Source organism: Hetaerina americana, unplaced genomic scaffold (assembly GCF_022747635.1).
Source record: "Hetaerina americana unplaced genomic scaffold, ioHetAmer1.1.p SCAF_3, whole genome shotgun sequence".
NCBI lineage: Eukaryota > Metazoa > Arthropoda > Insecta > Odonata > Calopterygidae > Hetaerina > Hetaerina americana.
The window spans coordinates 37947706-37972914 of record NW_027286874.1 but is presented as its reverse complement, the minus strand read 5'-3'; the positions used below and the strand labels follow the sequence as shown (position 1 = coordinate 37972914).

Here is a 25209-nt window from a genome sequence, read left to right as displayed (position 1 = left end):
AGGGAGAGTGGGGGTTGGGAACAAGGCGGAGAAAGAGATTGACGGATGGGTGGAATGGTGGGAGGTGGGAGAATTAGTGAGGGGGGGGGTGGGTAGGGGATGGTGATTCGCCAACAGCGCGCGGGGTTAAGGGTTTGGTGAGGCGGGTCGGGAGAATTTTTCGGTTGACGGGGGAGGGATTTAGGCGTAGCAGAGGGAAAGAGAAAGTAGAGAGAGGGAAGGGGAGAACTAGAGGAAGCGGGAGAAGGGTGGTGAGGTTTTTACAGGCATCGAGATTTTTCTTTTTCGACGTCGGCGGCGGTGAAATAAGGGAAGGGGGCTCGCGGAGGACGCACCGAGGACGAGTGAGCGTGCATTGAAAGGGGGAAAAGAATGAAGAAGAAAAAGAAATAAACAAAGCGGATAACAGAGTGGAATAGAATGGAAAGTTGAGTCGCCTCCTCCACCGGCGATATTAGGGAAGAAATCCGATGGGGTCTCCGATATTCTTTACGAGCATCCACATTCGCGCGTATCCGCGGTTGGAGGGGAATTGGGGAGATGAAAGAGGATGAGGGGAGGGGAAAGAGGTCGCGACGTGTTTGGCCGCATCTCTGGAATCCAGGCCATTCCCTGAATTTGTCCTCGGGGGGGTGAAGAAAATGTATATGTGCACATTGCCATTTTTATTTGACTCGCATTTTCCTGAGGGGTTCGCAATAAACGCGTGCGGCGGCCGGAAGTGGAGGTGTCGTTACGGGAATCTCCGAATATTACACCGCTATACCTGTGAGGGAGGAGTCCGACAAATTTTGACTCGGGGAAAAGGAAAGGGCTTAGAAAGGAGGTGTGCCTAAAAGTGGTGAGTCCTCGAAATTTGAATGTCATGGACACAGGAATAAATAAAACGTGTAACGCGCGCACGCCAGCAGGAGTAAGGACAAACAGTTTGCTGCACAACAGAAAACGGCGGATCAAATTTGAAAAATTGAATTGAGGAGCCAGAAAGTGAAAATCTTGGCGCGGTAATATTTCGTGATGGGCTCGGAAATTGGTGGGAGGGAGAGTGACATACGCGAGGAACAGGATGGGAAAGGAAAACAGGGTCTTGTATGGACGTCATTTTGGGGGAAATAATTTTCACGCCTCAGCTCCGGAAAATCTTCCCGAGGGCTTCTTTGGGAAGGTTGACATCAATCCGGCTAGGTGCAAACGCGAGCCAGCGCTAAATTAAAAAAAAATCGTCTAACAATGACGTCTCTTGTCGTTTGTTTACCCTCGGCGTTAACTTTAATCAAAATCCACTCGTGGGTGCAAGAGAGAGGGGGAGGGGAGGAGGATTTTTTTCTATATTCACGAGGGGACGGGGGAGGAGGAGGAGGCGTTTTCCGGGCATTCTTTCTCTCTTCGATGTTTTAGTTTTTGATTTGATTTTCGGGAAACTCGTTATCTCCTCCGCGAGAACGCCTGAGATGGAAGGACGGGCGGATGGATAAACGAGGGAGAAGAAGTAGGTAAGGAAGGCTTCGAAGAAATTAACCGAAGAAGAGAGGAGCGCTCGGAGGTGAGGACGGCAGGGAGATGGGGTCGGAGAAGAGGAGGAAAGGAGAGGGGAAAATTGATGTGTGGGAGCGGTTAAAGGGTTGGTGAGATTGTTACAACCGAGGGGGCGGCGGCGGGATGGACAGAATGAGTTGGAGGAGAGAAGGAGGAGGGAGAATTGGGAGGAGACAAATGAGCATTGCATAGCATCGCCTAGGGGAGCGTCGAAAGCTAACGTCATTAGTAGCGGTGGTGTGAGGGCGAAAAGAGAGGAGAAAGGAAGGTGCAATTGTGGGTGGGTGAGGGGGAAAGGAAAGGAGATAGGAATAGTGGGCGCAGGGGGAGGGAGATGTGGGGGGGGGACTGCGAGTACACACCTCACCCCTGGGAAGCAAGGGAAGGGGGACAAGACCTTTCCAACCGCTCCTCCCCCACCCTTCCCCAACCACCCTCCGTCCCCCCATTTACCGCATTCTAGTTGGCCTACTATTTCCAAAGTACGACAAGGGGCGAGTACCCCTCACCTTCCCCCCCAGCCCCCGTGCTCAAAGTTCCGACCGGCGGATGGCGTAATGTAGTCCACGCGATCTCTCACGCAACATGAAAATGGCCGACGTGGATGGTCGCAGTTCCCGACAGGGAGAAAGAGGAATGAGGAGAGAGAGAGTGAAGAAAGGAAAGAAAATGAGAGAGAAAGAGGACGGGAGAAAGATGATGAACGATGAGAAAAGAAGACGGGGAGGAAAGGGAAGACAGTAGTGTTTCGTCAGACAGATGGTCTAATGAGGCCCAAGTGTGTGAGGTGAAGGAGCAAACGAATTCGCAAACAATTTTTTTTTAAACATATCAAAAAATGTGAGGCGCGAGAAAAATAAAATTTATGCGGATAATAAAACGGTGAATGAGAGGGAACGGGAATTTATATGCAAATATGCCCCGCGGTGAGCGGATCCACTCCGGTAATTTGAAACTCGGACACCGGGGGCGCCTCTGCTCCACCCCCTCTCATCCGGGGGACGCGTCGACGTTTGCATTTGAGTTTCCGCGTGAGAAGGAACCTAAAATGTAATGTGCATCCGGGTATATGGATATAAAACCGATTTAAGTCCGAATAAAAGTCGGTAAACAGCGGTCTATAAGTCCAGATTAGAAATAAACGAAGTTTTGCGCAATGGAAGTGAGTGAAGTTAAGCGAGAGAAAACGCGACAAAACAAGGTTTATATAAGATAAAGAAGAGTGCGATGTTCTGTTCTTGGAGTTGAAAACGTTCATTGTATGGTTTCCAAGAATTGAGAAAGGGGAGGCGTCAGTGGCTGAAGAGGATTCAAGTGGAGAAGAAGCCTTTATTTAAAGGGAATTCAGAGACCTTGGGGTGCCGTCTCACATTCATGCCAAGTTAAGATGTGGTGGCAAGCGAATATGACATGGAAACTGGGTTGAGGAAAACACAGGGCTATTTTTCTCTTCTTGCTGTCGGCGTATCGCAATTGGTTGGCGTAGAATTCCACGGTCCTGAAGTGTGCCCCACCTAAATTTCCTATACGCCCATGTACTCTTGATTTAACAGGGTAAAATAATGTGGGAGATCTGTAAAGCGTGCAAGCACGCAATCGAGACTGGTGGCATTCTCTAGAAACCATTCAGATACCCTAAATTAAACTGATTTTAATGAATTTGAGGTGAGTTATTAATTCCATGGGTAATGTGATTGATCAATAGCCTTAGAATTAAGATGTTGTGTTGAAAAAAGTGTGGATAATTTCCCGGTGACCGGATCATCTTTAATTCGTATAGCAGCCAACATTTATACTCGTAGATTGTATAAAAACATCAGCAAAAAGTATCAATCCTCGTCAAGGTAAATGATATTGCACTTTTTCCCATCGCAACGCAGAGAATGACAGCTGTGACGTTATTCGGCTTCAAATGGAATGTAAAAAGCTAATTACTGGGTCAGTAAGCTGTCAAGAATAAAATAAAATGGAAATTGGAGAATTTTTTAATTTAAATCACAGGTATATGCGATCAAAATTTAGTGTGAAATTTGAAAGTATTAATACAGATTTAAGCGACATTTATTCCAAAAAATTAGGAATTTACTATTTCAGTGAATTGATGTTTATGCCATGGATGTCATTCATAAAGAATGTGTTACTTTGGTCTTTGAGTGATTAAAGAGTCGTCATATTTTTTTCCAGTTTATACGAGAAATCTGCAGTCTCTGTTAGCTGGCTAGGAAGGGGGGCGTGGTCTTTCTCGAGGATTACATGTTGGAATATATTCCTCTGGCTCTATATGCTGCGATGCCACATACATATGAGATTCTTCTTGGTTGACTATATGATGCAAATTTGCAGCAATCGGAGTGAATTAAAACCCAATTATTGCTGCTAATCCTTGCTCGGATAAATATATCATTTACTAACAAATGAGTACAAAAACGCAGATTAGAGAATGGCCAATCTTGTACGAGAAAATATTTTTTGAAATCAAGTGGGTAATCATTTTGACTCTAAACTCTTCTTTATGGGTGACGATTTTTATAATAATGGGTGACGATAACTTAATTTTTTTAGATAATAATGATCAATGTTGTTTCGAATTAACTATGAGATATATCAATGCTATTTATAAATCAAACTTAAGAAATGCTGTGTGTATACAAAAATAATATATTAATATATTTTTATAACATAAAACAGGTGTATTAGAAAAAAAATTAAAGTTAAGTTTATATACATGCGTATGCATTGGACAAATTGGACATATATATATATATATATATATATATATATATATATATATATATATATAATTTATAATAATAGGACGGCATAATAGAACACAAATAAAATAGTAACATTTCAAATGACACTCACACGGTAAACTGTTTAATCTTTCGGCCATTTTCAAGTAAGACTGGAAATATTCTGCTTATTTTCAGCAGCATATATTCAGTCTTACTTGAAGAAGGCCTCGGAGTAGGCCGAAAGCTTAGGTAATTTACCGTGTGAGTGTCATTTTAAATGTTACTATTTTATTTGTGTTCTATTGTGCCGTCCCATTATTATGCTTCTTGTGTGAGTGTTTCCGTAAAATCGATATATATATATATATATATATATATATATATATATATGTCTTTCCTGTTTTATATATATATATATATATATATATATATATATATATATATATATATATATATATATATATTTTTTTTTTTTTTTTTAAGGTAATCTACCGGTTAAGGTAGGTTTTTCGATGGACACAACTACCAAACAAATATTTTATTACTCCTAACAAAACACAAAATCCATCATCCTACTCTATATCAGGTCCCTCTTCATCTCTGAGTACTTTCTTCCCCCCTTCATCCCGTCCAACATCCCTATCCTGTTCCTTCCCTTTCCTCTTTTGCCCAACATTCTACCCTCTATCACAGTCTTCAACATCCCACTGCCGGTCAACACCCCCTTCATCCGCTTTTCCTGCCTCCATAGGATTGCTCCCAACAAACCCCTCTCTTCGCCCACCATACCAAGTACTTCCTCATTTGTTTTCTTCTCTGTCCATTTCACCTTCTCCATTCTTCTCCACACCCACATTTCAAAAGCCTCCAGTCTACGTCTATCCTCCTGCTTCAATGACCACGTTTCCGCGCCGTACATAGCTACGCTCCATATCAAAGTTTTTACGAGTCTTTTCTTAACATCCTTACTCAGAGTCCCCGTCATCAACTCCCTCCTCCTTGTGAAAGCCTCTTTGCCTAGCGCAATTCTTCTCCTTACGTCCCTACTACTTGGACCGTGTTGGTCCAAAACACTACCGAGAAACGTAAACTGTTCTACCTGCTCTAGTTTTTGCCCTCCTATTTTAATGTTAAGCTTGGCCTTTTTCTTTCTAGAAAATCGCATAACCTTTGTTTTATTAATATTGATTCTCATCCCATACCTGTCGCACTGAATTTCCAATTCACTCAGCAATGCTTGCAGCCCCTTGGCTGACTGACAAACTAAGGCTTGGTCATCAGCAAACCTAACTGATTTTACGAATTCCCCGCCCACTTTCATTCCTACCTCGAGTTCTTCCCATGCCTCTTTGATCATTTCCTCTGCATACAGGTTGAACAGCAACGGTGATAATGGGCAACCCTGCCTTACACCCCTTCCTAACACTGCCCATCCTGACTCCCCGTTTCCCACCCGCACCTGAGCAGTCTGAGACATGTACAGGTTGCGGATTAGCTTCCTTTCCCTCCAATCTATTCCTATTTTCTGCAATATACTCATTAGTTTTTCCCAATTCACTCTATCAAACGCTTTTTCGAAATCTACGAAACAGGCAAATACCTCCTGCTTGTGTTCTATATTCCTCTCGATTAATAATCTCATTACTGCAATGGCAATACGCGTACCTCTCCCCTTCCTAAACCCAAACTGATCCTCCCCTAAGTAACCATTTGCCCTACTCTCTATCCTTTTGTTTATGATCCTGAGAACAACTTTAGCTGCGTGGGATATCAAACTAATTGTCCTATAGTCCTCACATGACGTGGCCTTTACCTTTTTCGGAATAGGAACTAAAACTGATCTCACAAAGTCTTCCGGCCAGATTCCCTCCTCATAAATACTACGGATCAGCCCATATAGCCTCTTCCTCCCACATTTTCCTAAGCATTTTAAAAGTTCCACGGGAATGTTATCTACCCCCACGGCCTTATTTAGTTTCATCTCCCTTAATGCCCTTTCTATCTCATGGTCTAGTATGCCTGGACCTAAGCTGTCCTCCTCTACGTCATTTTCTTTTTCAATGTCTAACTTTGTTGGTCTGAGTTCTTTACCATACAGTTCTTCTATATACTCCTTCCATCTCTCTTGGATCTTTCCTGCGTCAACTATTACCTTACCCGCCTTATCTCTAACTGTTAGCATAGCTCTTCCTTTCTTACTTCCCGATAACGATTTAACTTTGCTGTACAGCGCACCGATTTCACCCTTCCTCTGCAGACTTTCCATATCCTCGCACTGCGTCTTCCACCATGCGTCTTTTGCTTTATTTGTTACCCGCCTCAATTTATTGTTCAATTCTTTGTACTTCATTTTCCCTAATTCTGTATTTATATTCTTCCATTTTCGCCGCTCATCCATCTTTGTAATCATCTCATCCGTGATACATGGTTTCCTAGTCCTTCTAGTGTTAACGGTTCCAATAGTGTCTTTTGCGGCTTTAGACAACCCTTTCTTGATCATTTCCCATTTTTCTTCGATAGTACTAAGCCCTTTACCATCCTCCATGATTTTCTCTACCGCCTGTTTGTATTCCTTCCTTTTCAACCCATTTAATGCTTCTACATTCCATTTTCTAACTCGCCGCCCCTGCCTTATCTTTTTGAAACGTACGCTACATTTCATAACAACTAAATTGTGGTCTGAGTCCGCATCCGCTCCCGGGAAGCTGTGCGAATTTATCACACTGTTCCTAAACCTGTGTCTAACCAGGATATAATCTAGCTGATATCTTTCTGAGTCACCTGGCATTTTCCATGTATACCTGCGTCTTTTGTGGTGTCTAAACCAAGTGTTGGTGATGACTAACCCCTGTCTCCTGCAGAACTCAACTGCTTTCTCCCCGCGGTCATTCCTCGTGCCTAAACCGTAGTCCCCCACCTCATCACCATCTCTTCCTTCGCCTACCGTCGCATTCCAATCCCCCATCACTATCAAATGTTTCCCTGCATGAACACACGCGATCATGTCCTCTAACTGATCGTATATCCTATCGACCTCCTCTTCCTTATGGTTGCTCGGTGGCATGTATACCTGAATAATAACTAAGTTCGTCGGTTCTGCTTTTATCTCCACTAGTAGTATTCTATCCGTTACCTGCTCTATGTTGACTACGCTTCTTCCTACCTCTTCATTTAATACTATGGCAACCCCTCGTTGGCTCTCGTCCCCACCGCTGTATATTATTCTATACTCATCACTCCAGTAATCCCCGCTATCTTTCCATCTCACCTCGCATAGACCTAAAATATCTATATTTCCCCTTTCCATCTCTCGCTTAACATTCTCCAATTTTCCTGTCCTCATCATTGTTCTAACATTCCACGTTCCTATTCTAACTAATTTGGTCTTCCTATCCTGCGTCTTCTGTCCTGCTGCTGCTGGTTTTCCCTTGCAAGGGTTTCGTGGGATGACGACCCCGGAAGCCTTGCCTCCCCCGCTGCCGGGCACGACACACGGCCGATTGGGCCGAGCCCCGTGGTTGCCAGGACTCAAAATATCTCTATTGTCCATCATATTTTTATTGGGAATGATAATTGAGGTGGTTTCCCGTTGCCTTCCTCAATAGTGTTTTTAACGTGACACCATCACTTACTGGCCGCCCCACTGGGGTCAGACGCCATTGCAGCCGACTCACGGAGGAACAGACGCTGCGTGGACTACCTTTCGTCTGGCTCCTAACCTTCGACCTAACCGGCATGGGTGACCCTACCGGGAGCAATTTTTATTACTCCCGCCAGTACAGTTCTAGGGGTCATCGGAACGCACAAGCCCTTCCACCACGTCAAGGTTGTAGTCCGGGGAGGGATATATATATATATATATATATATATATATATATGTATAAAATAGGAAAGACAGAAGGGAAGACAAATACGCTGACGGTGGTCCGCGTTTGACCTTCACTCGGCTGACTCGTGGTTAAAAACATCCCATAAAAACTTTAAACAGCCCGAATTTATGGTCGGATCTAGTTATAGGGCGCGAGTTTTAAGTCCAATAGGATAGGGGTGGGAAGGGCGTGGGAGGGAGGGAGAGAACTATCGAGTCAGGAGATTTGGGTAAAGGTCGGCTCCGGACGGCAAGCGGGAAGGGTTCAGAAGGTGAGCACCGAAGGTCTTTGGAGGGCACCACGATGGATTGCGGAGAACGTCGCGAAACAAAAGGGGATTCCTGCGAAGGAGATTGGATCGTTTCTTAAGGCGATTTAGGGTTGTGGATGGTGAATGGGAAGGCAGGGAGAGAGGCTGAGGTGTGGAGATGTGGGGTAGAGAGAGCATGTTACCGTAGACCCTGAAGGGGCTGCGGCGTGGGACGGGGACATATAGCGGGGAGTAGAAGACTCTTTGGGGGGATGAAGGGGGAGGAGGGCGGGAATTAGGCGTTTGGGATTACACGCGTTGCTGGCGCGTCATTTCGGCGGCTGTAATCTAAGACAAGTCCTTATTGGGCCCCTAGATATCTTCCCCTTGGGATCTCGTGTCAACCTGCCTTTGGGCGGAGGAGTGAGGTGGACGTATGAAGGGAGGAGGGCACGAGTGGCTGCCCTTGGCGGGCGGGACGCGACGCCTTTCCCGGTGGCGCCGACGAGGAGGCGTTGGCAGGGTTGGGCACGGAGGAGAAGCACAAGGGGTTAGCGGAGCTGGGCGGGGGGCAGGGGGTCCAGACGGCAGCTTACTCGCCGTCTTCCTCCTCCGCGAAAATTCCTACTCCTCTAGAACCATAGAACAGAGCTGCCCCTTCTCCCTCCCTCTGCCATCTTCTCATCTGCCCTCCCGTCATCCCCCTCTCTCTCTACTCCCTTTCCCCTTTCCTCCATCCTAACTTACCCCCTCCCTCCGCGAGCAATGGGAAAGTCAGGGCCCCCCTCGCTTAATCACTGTTCGCGAAGTGTTGTCGAGTGGCGAAGGTGTGAGAGGCAGCGTGCGGCTGTGGCCCCCTCCCCCTCGTTTGTCATTATTTCAGTAGCAGGGAGTCAAAAGAGATCCACGGGCTGATTAACTTTCCAGCACAAACGCGTGCAGTGTTTACGTCGCAAGTATTGGTGGATATTCGAACAACAGGTCCTGATTTAATCGCCCGAATGACATATGCGTTATACGGGATTCCCAGCGATGTTTAATTTGTCAATGGCTGCGGGCTTGAGCAGGTGCGGGAATTGCGTGGAAGGTTGGAGCACGTTTTACTGCCAGTCCCTGGGATGTACCGTTAAAATAGGTCCTGCCTTTCATTCCGTCAGTTTTAATTGGATGGGATTTTACACATGGCGAAAGACTATTGTTTCAACTGGAAACCTTGCGATGAAGGCATTTTTTTTTCTTTTGATCAGATTTATTCTGCTCCAGTGAAGAACTCAATTACTCAATTGAAATTCAAAATATGCATGGAACTCGAGAGAAAGAAAAAATAACATATTTATTCCCGTGCACATCGTTGTAAATGAGAGCATATTTTTTATCCCTCTGATACCTATGACAACAGCAGCTTCAAATTGTACATTTGATGTTTTGAACCAGCTTAGTTTATTATATTTAGCTATTTAATTACAGTCGAGGGCATATATTTGTCCAATTAGATAAAAATACTAGTTGCCACTGCGTTGCTCGATATCATCATCGGGGATTGTGATAAATTCTTTGGTGAAACTCATTCTTTTGTAATTTCCTTGCTTGCCATTTTACCAGGACTTTTTAGTCAAACTCCATTCACATTCCTCGTTGTTTCAAAGGTTGCCAAAAGTTTTCCAGGTCATGATCAAGAATGTTTGATACAATCGCCCCATTTTCTGTCAAAAATACGAAAAAAAACATATACATTTGAGCACAGGGGCCTTTGTGAAGCGAATGAGTTTGAACCGAGGCAACATACTTATCCTGATATGGCACGTGTTTCAAAGACGATATGGAGAGAAAAACGAGGTCACAACAATTTAGAATGATGAGAAATAAAAAATGTACCAATTTATATTGATGATGCTTGGAGTTTCCTACAAACGCTACTGAGTATGGAGCATGATGACGATTAAGATATTGACTTTTCGTCATTAAACATAGAACATAAGTATTGAGATTAAATATTACAATGATACATACAATTAAGCGTAAATTAAAAGGACATGATACATAATTGTGTCAATGCGGGGAAAATTTCAAATTTACTAATTGAAATGGCAAAAACTAAGCAAAGACTTTATCGACATTTTGGAGCAATTTAGTATTTATTTTTGAGATTTATTCAGAGTGATGAGATTCATTCATATATGTTTTATAAAGACGAAAATTTAACCAAATATTGATGATGTTTGTTACTGATTGAATTTGTTAATTAATGACAAAATCCAGAAATCGGGACAGAAGGTAGTGTATTTCCTTTGGGATAAAATATACGTTTTCGTAGACATACTGAAACCTCTCGATAGTAATTAAAGATGTTTTGACTGTACAAATAAATATTAAATAAATAAATTGCATTACATTCGGATACTCAATACCTGAATGCAGTGAATTAGTGAAATTATACTATTAAATGGGTAAGGATAATTGTGTTTAACGATTCAAATATGTATGTTTCCTTCGACCTTCCTTCCTCAAAGACCTTCGTCCTTGCACATCTTTTGATTCCTTTGCCACAGACATATATCCGTATGAATATGTATACTGACTCAGTCAGTACTTCTGTTTCTTCCGATGAAGACGGAGCTAAATTCCGTCGAAATTATCAAGAAATAACTTGTGAGTGTTCTTTTTATGTGTTCGTTGTTGTCCATCCATCCATCCATCTATATACATATATACATATATATATATATATATATATATATATATATATATATATATATATATATATATATTTATTTATATATATATATATAGATGATTTCACCGAAGTAACACAGAAGTGTTAAATAACAAACTTTGACAGCAACAAACAATATAAGAACACATAAAAAGAACACAAGTTATTTCTTGATCATTTAGACGGAATTCAGCTCCGTCTTCATCGGAAGAAATAGAAGTAATTACTTCTATTCTTCTTCTATTTCTTCCGATGAAGACGGAGCTGAATTCCGTTGAGATGATCAAGAAATAACGCGTGAGCGATCTTTATATATATATGTATATATATATATATATATATATATATATATATATACATATATATTATATATATATATAAATAATAATAATGGGCTGACACAATATAACACAAATAGAATTGAATAGCAACATTTAAAAGGACACTCACACGGTAAATAAAGTGAAGGTAGTGTCATCGATCGTCAGTGTTTTTTTAATATATACCCATAAATATGTGTGATTAGTATATATACTTATGTTAGTCTGTAAATCTGTGTGTGTGTGGATGAGCCATATCGCACTTGGTTATTGAACAAGTTATCGGTTAAAAATCGCTTTAATATATCTTGTGCAATAGAAAAAATATACTCTAATTCAAGAATTGAAAATGCTCACTTATTAAGAGATTTTGTTTTTCTGTGTTTCTTTTTGCATGCATTCTCCAAGGTGTCCTTTGAAATCGCTTCTCTATTTGATTCCCCATTTTGGAAGTTAAACGATACCCAAATAAGATTTTCCAAGCATTAATACAAATTAAACAATATATTAAGACATTCACAAGGCGTTATGCGTTTAAAAGTTCCCTTCAAATTACGAGCCGTCGTATATCAGGGTTTTAATAATTTATGCGCTCATCGTGTCAGATGGCTCGAGTTTAAGCATCGCTGGAGCAGCTTTTCTTAATGCATGTTAATGGTCTTTGTTCACTTGCCGGTGGATACCGTCTTTGCAGATGATGCCAGTGCATAAAGCAAAATTTATGCTCACGTGCACCTGCAGCCTCTATAGAAATAGCCAAATGCTCCAACATCTCGTGAGCAGAAAACGTTCCGACGCCGCCGTCGAATGTGATGAAAGAATAACGGGCTTCTAAATATCTGCTCTTTAGTTTGGTGAAATATTAAAAGAAATTTTAATGAAGGACGAAATTCAGTGAAAAATCAAAATATAACTTGGGAAAAGTATGAATTAAAATTGTGTTGGTAATAGTATGGAAATCCTATCCCATTGGCGACGCAGCATTCTCGCAAAAGCATCCAAAATTAATTCCAAAGCCATAATATTCCATGCAAAAATCTTTGGAAGAAATAATTACGCTGAAATAGTAAATAGTTTAGGGGAATGTGCATAAATGTTATTATCATTATCATATAATAATGTCAAATTCATTTAGGCCGTGCAGTAATTTTCCTGGGATGCCTGAGACCCATTAGCCATTCCTTACCTGCAGGGAAGACTAATTATAGTAAGATGATTTGGCAGCGGTGATCTATGATGCTTTCATGAAATTAGTTTAGCTGCAGTGCTACATTGGATTGTACACATAAAGCAAACGTAATAATGCTCCCAGAACTATCCTTCGCTCTCTCTCGTAACTGCAAGAGGTAAATATGTGTGTGTGTGTGTATGAGTAGAAACGGAGACCATTGAACAAAAATAAATCAAAATGTCTTTGAGACAACGTATAAAGACAAATAATTTATGGAGGCAGCAAAGGATTTATCTCTCAATTCTTTTCACAAAAGCGGAAAGGCAACCCTCGGGTAGTTGAGTGATTTAAATGAGAGAAAAAATGCGCAGTATAATTGGAATAACCGCATACAACTTTAGAACCAAAGAACAACATAGTCATGTAATGCAAACGTAATTCTCCATTGAATAACATTTTCGAATGCTATTCGAAATAGCAGCTTTATAATCTTAGACCTGGATGAGTAATCACAAAGGGAAACCTCGGAAACGGTAGAGTTCGGTAAATTCAGCTGTAACATTATTTTCGATAAAAAATGGAGGCCCGCCCACTTTTAAAGCAACAAGAAATGAGAATTCTCAAAAGTGGAATTTAGCATTAAAATAAATACTTCGTCAGTAATGAAAACACAATCAGGGTAATTTGGGACAATCCACTACAATTACTTCCTGAGAGTATTCACTCACAATTCATGATTGACATATGGTTCCGGAGAAAGTATAAATCGAAATATATTTATGAACCAAACCGAATTTTTATTCCGCTATGATTTAATATGAAACCTTTACTTAGATATATTTTGAGAGTAAACTGAGCCGAGTCCGTGAACTTCGTCTTCTTGTTTTAAGTCAGCAAGATTCAAAGCAAAATAAACTCATACTTCCATGACAAAGTTGCTCATAACTCGGGGAAAACAAAGGTCGCCGTGAGGATGGGGAGACGGGCTATCCGTCGTGCACACGAATGGTTTCGTAGTTTTATTTATTTGTTTATCTTCACATTTTTCCTTGAACGAGGGGTGTGGAGGGTAAGGAGCGGAGGAATGGAAGAGGGTGAGAGGGAGGAAGAAGAGAACCTTCCGCGCTCTCGTGTATGGACATATCACTTTCACGACATAATCTTTGGAGAGCTAGAGAGGGTGAAAGGTAGAGGGTGAAAGAGAAGAGAAGAGCGCTAAAGGGATTGACTCAGTCAAGATTTAAGGCTTGGTAGAGATAGCTGGGGAAATACCCGTTGGAGGGAAAGGGAACAAAATGCACAGGGAGGACATATAAGGAACAGGAGGGAAGTTATGGCAAGAATTGGCGAGAAGGACGAAAGGGATAAGGGTGTGGAAGAAGGGGAGGAGGGAGGAAGGAAGGGCGGCGGAAATGGGAGGGGATGTCTTGTAAGTGCGCGTGGGTGAGAGAGAATGAGGGGATGAGGAAGGGTCGTGAAAGGAAGATGGGCAAAGAAAAGTGGATGGGAAAGGGGTGAAAGGGAGGAGCGGGAGAAGAAAGGGGTATACGCCACGAGGAAGGGCAGGAAAGTGTGTGGTCACTGATGTGTTTGTATGTGTACGTGTGTTTGCGTGTGTGTACGTTTGGGTAGAAGCCGGAAGGACGCGCGCCGACGGGGGGAAGTTTAGTGAAGGATATAAGGATGAGGAGGTGGAGTCCTCCACCAACTTTATCGCCCAATTAGATCCGCTTGCTTCCAGTTTCCGACCGCCGGCCTCCCTCCCGCTTCCTCTCCTCACATCTTTTCCCCCCTATTTCTCATCCCCTCCTATTTTCCTTACACCCTTTTCCCTCCCTAATCCCTTCCCACGCCACGGACAACAAAGATTCTCCGATTTTGTCTCCGTCACAGTTTTGCCTCTTCCATCTTTCCTCCCGCCACAACAAACAGTTGCGGTCTTCTTTTCCGTTTCCAAATTCCTTTCCCTCACGTTCGGTTTCGGAAGAAGTTTCGCGTAATATTTTTGAAAAGAATAATAGATAAAGAACACATCGACTTCTTTTGCACTTGAGTAAACAAGTAAACAAATATAACTGCATGCAGTTTGGGAATCTTAAGAATAGTTAGTGGATTACAGAAAAGCCATTCCATAAAAAACATAAAATGTGACATTACTTCATGACAAATGATATGGCTATGTATAAAAATGATATGGCTACGTATGAATTAAATGATCGCCTGTTGACGTGTTCTACTCCATCATAAAATATTTTTCGGATGACGTTGACATGATTTTAAACATTTTTCATTATTTAAACCCTTTAATTTAGATTTACTCCAATTAATATTAATTCTAACCCAAGTTTTATTCACCGTTTCCAAAAGAAGATACTTAAAATGGAGTTCACTTTTAAACTGGTACGAGCTAACTGGCTCAATTTAAGTTTTCCAAATTTTTTCCGAAGCAAAATTCCCAGCTAATAGCGAGGTTGCATAAAATATGGCGAGTGCAAAAGGAAATAAGTAGCTCCAGAGAATCGCTAATGTCACAAAAAACTCACGCTATTTAAAGAGGCTGTTCAATTAATAATGATATTATTTTAGTCATATCTTTACTTATACTCCTTTACAATCCATTCTGGAGGAAACAAAGCTGTAGACGAATGTCTCTCAACTATTGGTATCTATTTTGTTACTATAAATATGTAGATTTCTAGGATTATGTCCAATTCAATTTGATAAGTTTAAAAAAATACTTTTCTGGAAAAAACACACATCACTAAGTATAACAAAATGGTTGAATCTAGCAGCCATTTAAACTAGTGCAGTGAATATACAATTTTAAATTTATCAATGTGAACTGAATAACCGTCTGAATATATTAATTTCATTATTATTTACGAACTATCCATTTCTTTTCACAGACTAAGTATGGACCAAATCACACTTTCAAGGAGAGAAAAACCCGTCGTGGTAATTCACCTCATCAAGGGAAAAAGGGATGCAGCAAAAAAAATTATGACAAAAACACTCGAATGAAAGAACAAAATGAAACCCTAACAGAGCAGCTATTAGAGACCTATTAATCAGATATATGTGGTACTTTACTTTACTTTCCCGAAACTACAATGAGAGATAATTCGTCCACCTGCTCAAATGCAATAGAGTCGGATGTGATACCAGTTAAATTTATCCTCTACTGATTAAATAAGATCTTTTTGGCAGTTCAGCACACATGAGGATTCTGTCCTCTGCCCCTTACTCATCGCTCTATGATAGTATGGGAGCAATCCCTCGAGGGTTCCTCCTCCTATCGAGCAATATAAATACTGAAAAATATGAAAAGGGAGGTAATAAAGTCATAAAAATATATTAGCAACAATAATCTCAGAATGCCTCACGAAAAATAGTCTCCTGGATGCATATAAATCAGAGCTTTGCCCTCTACGTAGTACGCAAACAACACTCTTAAAGTAGACAAAGACTATTCAGCTTAATCGACCCTAATATGATAACTCCTTGTACTATTTTATTTTAAAAAGCTTCAAAAACGACTGTTCACTACTTTTTCCTCAGAAAGCTCTAATTACTGAATTTCTCATCAATTACCTCGAACTGGTTTTATTTTATATGACTGACTGTGAGCAAATGTTAAATGTTGATGATGGTAGACACGTAAGATATGGAACGTATCACATTGGAAAACTATTACCTCAGGACTACATCAAGGGGCTATAGTATCTTTCCTAATGCTATTAATTTTAGCAATGAGATCACCGACTTGCTCTCAAATTTTAAACATTTACTTACATGTACATGATATTCTACAAAGTTGATTATTGAGTTTTTATCAACATTATTAATTATAAAAAAAAATTTTTTAAAGATTAATTGTTAGCGTAATTCGTAATGTTTATGTAATGCAAGTTTTGTTGATTTGATTCCAGAATTTCATCATCGGTAATCACTAAGTGGTCACCAATGACGAAATTCTGGACTACATGACAAGGTAACTAGTTTATAAAAAAATTAGTGTTTTTAAAATATTTTATTAAAATATAATTCCTCTGTAAATTCAAAATAGAATATATCCTTTGGAAAGAGCGGGCAATAACCATTGAATGTGTCTAAGTTATTTACCATATATTTACGTTGATTTTATAATAGGTCAATTTTTTGACGGATTTTAATTTGATAGAATTTAATGTTGAGCTATAAAACAGAATATCCCACATCGAGAGGATATGCATATTAGAGACCTTTTGCCTCAGTTTTCTTTTCCTGATATTTATAATTTTCAATAATTAATCGCTTTAAAAAAATCTACTGCAGTAAGCAAGACTATAGGAAACAGAAAATTTCGAGATATTTGCAATATTTTACAATCATTTATGTACAAATATTATCTTATTATTTCTATCCGATTTCTATCTCATGACAAATTTTAAGGAAGAAAATTATCACTACTAAGTGATTTATCACTAATAAAAGAGCGGATGTCTTCCAAAGAGAGAACCTTTAAAAGTTATTATTACAGTTGTATTGTCTCATCAAACCAGGCACGAGCACCGCTCACTTGCCTTCACGTATATCAATGAACAAAGTTAATACAAGCGTAGACAAACAAAATTTAGCTTTTACGTAAGAGTTGCCTCATTAATTATACCGATATAAAGAAAGTAAGGGATATTACATTTATTTCAATAAATTGTTAATTCCACAAAACAATTCAACTTCCACCTTTGGATCGAGTAATACCAATGGTTCTAACCTCTCGAGGTAAAAAATTTAACCGTAAATGGACTATATATTTTGCGTAACAAAATAGCGTGATAATCTGAAATTGTTCCATTCTAATGACCATTTATTGGATGAATCCGTTTTATAGATCGTATAATAAAAAGTGAATTCTGCAAATACAGTTTTATTATATTTTAAAAATCAGACACTGTGCACATATTAACGAAATCTTACTTTTGGCATCTTTGTATTGTAACCGTGTAACAATTTAGTACATGAATTAGGGTGAAGACAGTTAACGATGCACCTTTCGTATTGCATTACGTTTTCTTTTGCTATGTCTGCGAGCAGCCTACAGCGAGCGGAATCAGCTCCTTCGAGCCGATTTCCGTGGTCATGCACTTCATATACTATATACGATGTTTAGGTATCACAATGAAGTATTTTATTTCGAGCATCGTGGCGCTTGCAACATAGCTCTCACTTTAGGTCTCCTGTTAACAGGGAGTGAATTTTTCATCGATGTTACTCATTTTTCTGTTTACTTAAGGAATCCAGTAGGTTCAAGATATGAAGTAAAGAGAGGAAACTTCTGGCCAAATATTTTCAAGATTATTTCAATAAATCTGTTACTTTGATGGAATTTGAGAATGTTACTTGACGTTTTATGATCTATTTTCCAATTACATCACACTTATCATCATCTAAAAGTAAAAAAAATGATACTAGTTTCATATAAATTTTACCGAGGCGGTTAGCTGCTCTGGGTCTTGATTAGCGCCATTTTTCTTCAAAATCCGATTGGCTCTCGTTACATCAATTCAGTATGTACGCTCAATTACATCAGTGCTTCCCCGAAAATTTGATCGTAGCTATATGAACTACAGTCAGCCTGTTTTTCAGCAACGCTTCACTCCTTGATGTTCTTTCTCTGTTTGAACACTTAACATTTTAATGTGTTTCTTGACTAATTAATGCGTATGCATTAATTATTTAAAACGCTATAATGGTACTATTATCGTCATAACTAAAGACATCTGTTGATGCAACAACTTCAGAGTGTAAGAATCATTCGTCTTGACCTGGCAGAAACAAGATGTTTTAACGAAATATATTTGCAGTGAAATGCATATTAGCGGATAACTCCGTAAATGTTGCTGTTGCGGCATCTCCCGCAGTTTCTTGGAATTTGTGAAAGGTAAAAACAGACTGAGTTTTTAAAGTTAGCCTTAACTTCGTGGACTGTGGCGCGTCGCGCACGGCTACGAATGCCTGTATCATTGTATTTACGGTAAGTCGTCACAACATCTTGTTCCTTTAAAGCCCCAAAAATTTCAGTTTAAGAGAACGCCTCGATATCTTAACTGGCAAAAGGAAATCAAAGGATCCGGGTTCGAATTTCTGTCAAGGTGAATGATTTTTACACTCTGAAATTATTTCATTGAAATACATATTAGCGGACGACTCCGTTAAAAGTTACTGTTGCGGCATCTCCCGCAGTTTCTTGAAACTTCTGTTGATGTTATCTTATTAGTTTATGAAACAAATCAAAAAACTGCGAGAGATATTGCAAGAGTAACTTCAACGGAGTCGATCGCTAATGTGCATTAAAATTTAACAATTTCAAAGTGTTAAAATCATTCACCTTGACCAGGATCTCGGTCGGGCGGTCAAGGCAAACCAGGAACACACACAGGTATGACCAGGATCCCGGTCAAGATGAATGATTTTTATGCTTTGAAATTGTTATTTTTTATTAGTTTATTGTTATAAAAATTAGCATCAGTGATTGTAAAGAAAAGAAGAAGCGTTTTAAGAAGTTTTCTTACGTGTAAACTATATTCCATTGCCTCTTATGTTTTTACCCAGGAACACCTAGGCATAGGGACAGAAAAAAAACATGGGAAGTTTCTTTTCTAAAGTTGAACGCTGGATTTAATGACGGTATTTCACTGTTTAATTCAGATTTAACATAAGTGGAAAAATTATATATTTTGCAAATGATTACTTAAGGATATGTTATATTGAAAAATGTACTGAATAGAAAAAATAAAGTCAAAGGGGTGTTGAACCCACTCAATCATATTTAAACTTCGGGTAATAAGCCACTCTGTTACCAGTAGTTAATAAGGGACGGAATAAGTCACTCACTGTAACATTTTACACTGAAACAATCAATTATTTCGCAGAAAGTAATACCTATTTAGCTAAACGATCAAGTAGTGCTTTCTTGTTTCATGGTTTTCTTTGCACAAAATAATTGGTGTAAAACATCGCGCATATTCTTCTTCCGTGAATCATAAATAGAAAAGTTTGACTGTGTATATCAATAATTCAAAGGACAAACTTCAAAGACAATTCAAAGTCAACGGGTAATTTTTATTGGGGTAAGGGATTTCTTGAATTGATAGTTCACTTTTTATTCTAGATATTTTAAATAATGTATTATATAGAGCCCCAATCTCTTATAAATGCATAATCGTAAAACCCATGCTATGCTGTAACTGTTGTGATTATGTACGTCGATAAAAGAAATTTCGGTACCTCACGACTGTAACTAACTCACATAACACCCTTCTACTAAAGCAGGGATAGGGAGGATCCCATAATTAAACATCGTGAAAAATATTGGAACAGCATTTTTGGGAATATAATGACCTCCCTCGACAGTAGGAATCTATTCTGCCGCAATCGGCACGGGCCTAAAAGAAGGAAATCATGCAAAGCACGATTGGATCCTTTAATACATGACATCATTAAATAAGGGGGAAGTGATTACACAGATAGATACTGTATTTTAGATTTAAAACAAGCATTCGGGACTTTTTCTCTAACCGTAAGCCAAAATTAGTCGTTGATGGGTTGAGTTCATCAGAGACAAATGCGAATTCCATGGGATAAACACATCAAAAGAATATGCGAGTCAGCCTTAGGTAGTAGGAGGTAGGTTCCATTAAGCAGGCTGCAGGAAAATATCATTAAATATTGAGAAAAAAATTGACCTTCCTTTATTAAGGTCACATTTGGAATACGTAGAAAATATTTGGAATCCATGAGATAAAGCTTTAGTTATGCAATTGGATAAGTTTCAAAGAAAATCCGCAAGATAGATTAAAAATCGGTACCAGAAGAATGTAACCATGTTGGGTATGCTGCAGGAATTTGGCTGGGAGCCTCTTCACTGAGATAGTAAGTAAGACTTAAAGATTTGTAGAAAGGCACACAACACCCATATCTTCGGTGATAATACTGAGAAAATTACTATGGCCCAGTATTATATTGATAGATGCGGGATAAAATAAGAGAGATAAACGTCGTCTCAGACCGATTCAAGTGCTCGTTCTTCCCTCGAGAAATACACAATCAAAACCTAATCGAATCCAAGGACAGGAATATTTTTTTAAAACCAAAATATAATAATCTAGTCAAACGGACCAATGCATGTGTTAACTCATACTTGCGCGTGGATGACTGGCTCTCTAACACTTCCCACCGCACACCCATGTAGCGAAATACGGGGTATTGCGTAAGATATAAATGTAATTGAAGATAATATCCGGCGAAGTGGGATTGGGAATAAGCATTTTTTAAGTATTCATTATTTTCAACCGATTGACGCATACTGCGGGAAATGTTTCAATAAAGGTCGTAAAGATTTTATCAAATAAATCGCCAAGAATAATCACTCTTCGGTATTGGCCAAAAACCTCTTTATCGCTAATAAAGGCCCAGAATTAAAATTTTACACTTGGCTATATTTAGCGGTGTGATTTTACCATAAAAAAGGAAGTAACCATTATCCTCGAAAAATATTTCCTGAGACCCAGATGGGTTTGAACTGAGAAACACTTTATGGACCCCATTGCCCACGTTAAAAGGAGAAAAACTTGAAACTTGGCCGACACAAACAGGCCAAAAATCGACACAGTGATGTTGAAGCAGGGTGCCCCAAAACTGCACTTCTTTATGGCCACTGCAGGGAGTGATTGTTGAGACACGAACTAGGAAAGAAAGCCTTTATGCGAACGGTGGATTCTCCGAAGGACCCTATGGCCTGCAAAAGTTCTCTCAATCCTTTCTTTCCTCGCCAAGCGCTTCGAAGAAATAGCTTCCTCGGAGTTATCCTCCTTTCATTCCTGCGAAAAAAAACATGCAAGGACTGCTCTTCAGCGGGGGAGAGGGGGAGAAGGAAAGTGGAGGAAGAAAAAAGATATAAGAGTTGCCTACATCTTTAGCTGGTTTTATAATTTTATCAGAAGACTCGGAGGAAGTTCAGTCGTCTTGGGCTGGTGGGAGAGCAGTGGGCGGAATGGCGGACGAATGTATGTGCGGAGAGGAAGAGAGAGAGAGGGGAGAGCCTCCTGGTAGAGGAAAAAGAGACCAGGGGATGGGGGAATGGGGGCAAGCGGTGGAAGGGCAAAGGCACGGGGGAGGAGGAGTGAGGGCTGCGGTGAGATGGAACGCAAGAGGTTTTATTGTTGCCGAGAGGAGGGGGGTGGAGTGGGTTGGTTGGAGGGGAAATATGTAGGGCAGGGGAACGTGAGACACCGGAGTGGGGAAAGGGAGAATGTCGGGGTGGGTGGCGAGGGATTTCGGGGAAGGTGTGCCTGGGAAGGCGCGGCATTCGCCCACTCACCGACGACCACCATCGGCGCCGATTTGATGTCCGTGTGGAAGAGGGGCGCGTCCGCGGAGACCTCGCACTTGTAGACGCCGGAGAGGGCCATCTGGACGTCGTTCAAGCGCACCTCCTTAGCGTTCGACTGCGATACCTGCAAATGGAGAGGATAAAAGCGGGCGATTAATCAAATGGCGCTCTCTTCCTTCCCGCCCCACACACTTCGCTCTCAGGAGAACATTCTAGAGGAGATAATAAGAGTAAAAATGGGGGATGAGGAGAGGTGGGAGAAACAATAGATACGAACACCTTTGGGAGGGGCTCAATCGGAATATTGAGTCATGAGAAGGAGGGGGAGCGAGGAGAGGGAGCTTCTGTGTGTAATGAAACTCGAGGAAGTAGGGAAATAAGGCTCCCTTGTGAACAGCCTCCAAACTCTTCTCGTGACACATTTTTAAGTCTCACCCTCGGAGTCGGAGCATCCCTCTCCCTCGGTGGGATTAAAGTCGGGAGCTCATCACTTTAAAAGCGTCGAAGGAGAATGCGACGGGGAGGGGCTCGGCGGCGGAACGGGTGCTGTGGCGCTGAGAGGGCGGGGGGGAAAGGCGCACGCGCCGGAAATGCGATGCGGGACGATGAGCACTTACTCGGCGTGTTGGCACTCATTGCGCTCCGGGGTTACTTCGAAACACTTCCGTGAACATTTTTTCCCTGGGATGAGAAACGGCCCTGGGTGTTGGGTGGGAGGGAAGGAGTCGGGGAGTGAAAGCGTCCGAGCAGCAATTCCTTCTCTCATCCTCGCCTCCCATCTCTCTCTCTCTCTCTTTCCGATAGCGATCCCTGCGACCGTCCCGGTCTGTGCGTCAATCTTCCAACACTCGTCATTATCTTTTTTTTCCTCCGGCTCTTATTCTCTTAATCCCTCATCCGCCTTCAAGCGCCCGTCATTTGTCTTTTCTATTCACCGCACTTCATTCCCAGGCTGCCTCCTCTCCACCTTGCTCTCTCCTTCCACCACCGTCGCCTCCCCTCTCGAAGCCCCCCTAACCCTGTGCTCGTATCCACCCTTCACGCACCCCTTCACCATCGAGAGAGGAAAGAAGGTTCCTTCTTCTCCTCCGATGACAGATTCCGACAATCGTATCTTTTTTCTCAGAAAAATAATCCTCTGTTTTCCTCTCTGTCTCTCTCTCTCTCCCTCCACCATCATCTCGCTTTCAGAGCCCACCACTATCCCTCATCTCCCTCCACCTTTTAAAGCTTCCAAACAATAAGTGGGGGTGTACGGTATCCACCTCTCTCTCTGTCCTTACCCCTTCCCTTGCCATTCGAGGAGGAGACGAGGTTGTCTTTCGTACAAAGCCATAAATTTCTTCCTTCCTGCCCACTCCTTCCCCGCTATATCTTGCTCTCACTCCGCTTGGTCCTTGTGTGGCTCAGACAGCGCAAACGCAGGAGGATGCGACGGTGGGGGTCTGCGGTACGCGCCTCTCCTCGCACCCGTCTCCTCACTCCGCCTAGAAAGCAAGGTGAGTCAATAGAACCCGTATGAGACCTCCGGAGACGTAGGGGAGGAGAAGAGATTAGTTGTTCTCTCGGCTTTCCTCTCACCTAGGCCCTTGGAGTTAATGCTTCGGCTGGGTTCAGAAAAGGGAAACAACCCCGAGAGTTATTTTTGTCGGGAGCTTACATTTAGAGGTCTCCGCATTGGCAAAATATTTCATATTTCTACGTTGGCTCGAAAGACGCGGGCGGGAGAAGGAGACAGAGAGAGAGAGAATGTGGGTGCTTGTGTAAAATAAGTAATTTCTTCTCTCATGGCTTGAACATAACAGGAAAGAGTTCTCGACGCTCGTCTTTTTAAGCTTTCGGATCGTTTCGCTAAAGGGTTCCGCGTATCTCTCGAGACGCACAGAGACACATATGACGACTCAAAGTGCGGTGGGGCTTATTCCCCAATTTATGAGAGGAAGAGGATTCCGGTGGCAGTCCTCCTCGAATATTGCCGAGTGCCTTCCGTTCGCAGAGGTTTCTCGTGCCTCAATTGCGTTATACCTTACGCAGCATGTCATTCGTTAACTTGGAGGGTCACGAGTTAGCGGGGAGGAATAAGGAAGAGGAGATGAAGGAAGAGGGATCCTTACCTTCTCTCCCTTCCAGCAGCCATCTTCCCCAAGAGTTTGGTTTTACATCCATTACTACCTTTTGTGCGTCCCGTTTCTCCAACTATATATATATATATATATATATATATATATATATATATATATATATATATATATATATCGTTCGTATCCCTCCCGGGTTCTCGTATCTCAGGCAAAGGCCACTTGCGACTCGACCTCATTAAAACTTTTTAGACGATATTCTTCTATAAAATGCTCCTTTTATTCCGCCCTCACTTCTCATCTTTCATTCATTCATTCAGCTTTTATCGAACCTTTTCAGGCTCTTTCAACTCGATGGATTTCCTTACCGTGGTCTAATTTCTCCGACAGTTTTAACGATTTTTCTAAGATTCCGTCTCCACCGGCGGATTTTAACGTTAAGCCAGATTCTGTTTCAATTTCGTATTGTGTTAAGTGTCTATCTAGAGAGAGAGAGAGAGTTCTCTTTTTCCGGAAAGTCCTACCGCACGTTATTTTCTTAAAGTTTTCAGAAAGGGATTAAATGACTTTGAATGCTCCCATAAAACTTATAATGGATGAGGGGGATGATCGGACTTAAAAAAATTAATTCGTGAGAAATTTGAGGTAAATTTTAGGCTTCATTTGGTGATTTTTTTATTCAATACTGATTGCATATCAGCAGTATCCCAGAATCTTGCTCAACTTAACTTTCTACCAAAAATTAAACAGCCTGAAATTAAATTGCAAATCCTAAGGATATGATATCATGAGGAGAAGCTACGTCTGAAACCCCGTTAATCCACCAATTCAATTATTTTAATTATCTGGAAATTGAGTCATTAACACATTGTGCTAATAGCTAATGTCACGAGCAAACGTTCTCAGAAATACCATAGTCTAAAGTTCACCTATTAGCATTCTGAAATCGCTTAAATATAATGCTCATTGTATGAAATGTTTATGGTGCAAAATTCGTTGATTAAATGCTATAGAAGTCCAGAGTTTCTATGAAAGAAGAGTGGATATTGGCTTTTTGATCACAACATTATGGCGGTCATATTCTCAACCATTTTGTAGATTAAATATGGAGTGTATACAGGTATTATCAATCAGCCGTGTGCAAAATAATATATGACATTAAACTAA

At 41.0% G+C, this 25209-nt stretch overlaps 1 protein-coding gene across 2 annotated transcripts in view; it reads right to left on the bottom strand.

Annotated features, from left to right (window-relative positions):
- LOC139690214 (uncharacterized) overlaps positions 1-25209 on the bottom strand; it is a 585696-nt gene that overhangs the window by 96250 nt on the left and 464237 nt on the right. For both annotated transcript variants that reach the window (XM_071587514.1, XM_071587513.1), the window contains exon 4: positions 21953-22088. In XM_071587514.1, the coding sequence (XP_071443615.1) occupies positions 21953-22088 (136 nt within the window). The remainder of the gene's footprint in view (positions 1-21952; positions 22089-25209) is intronic.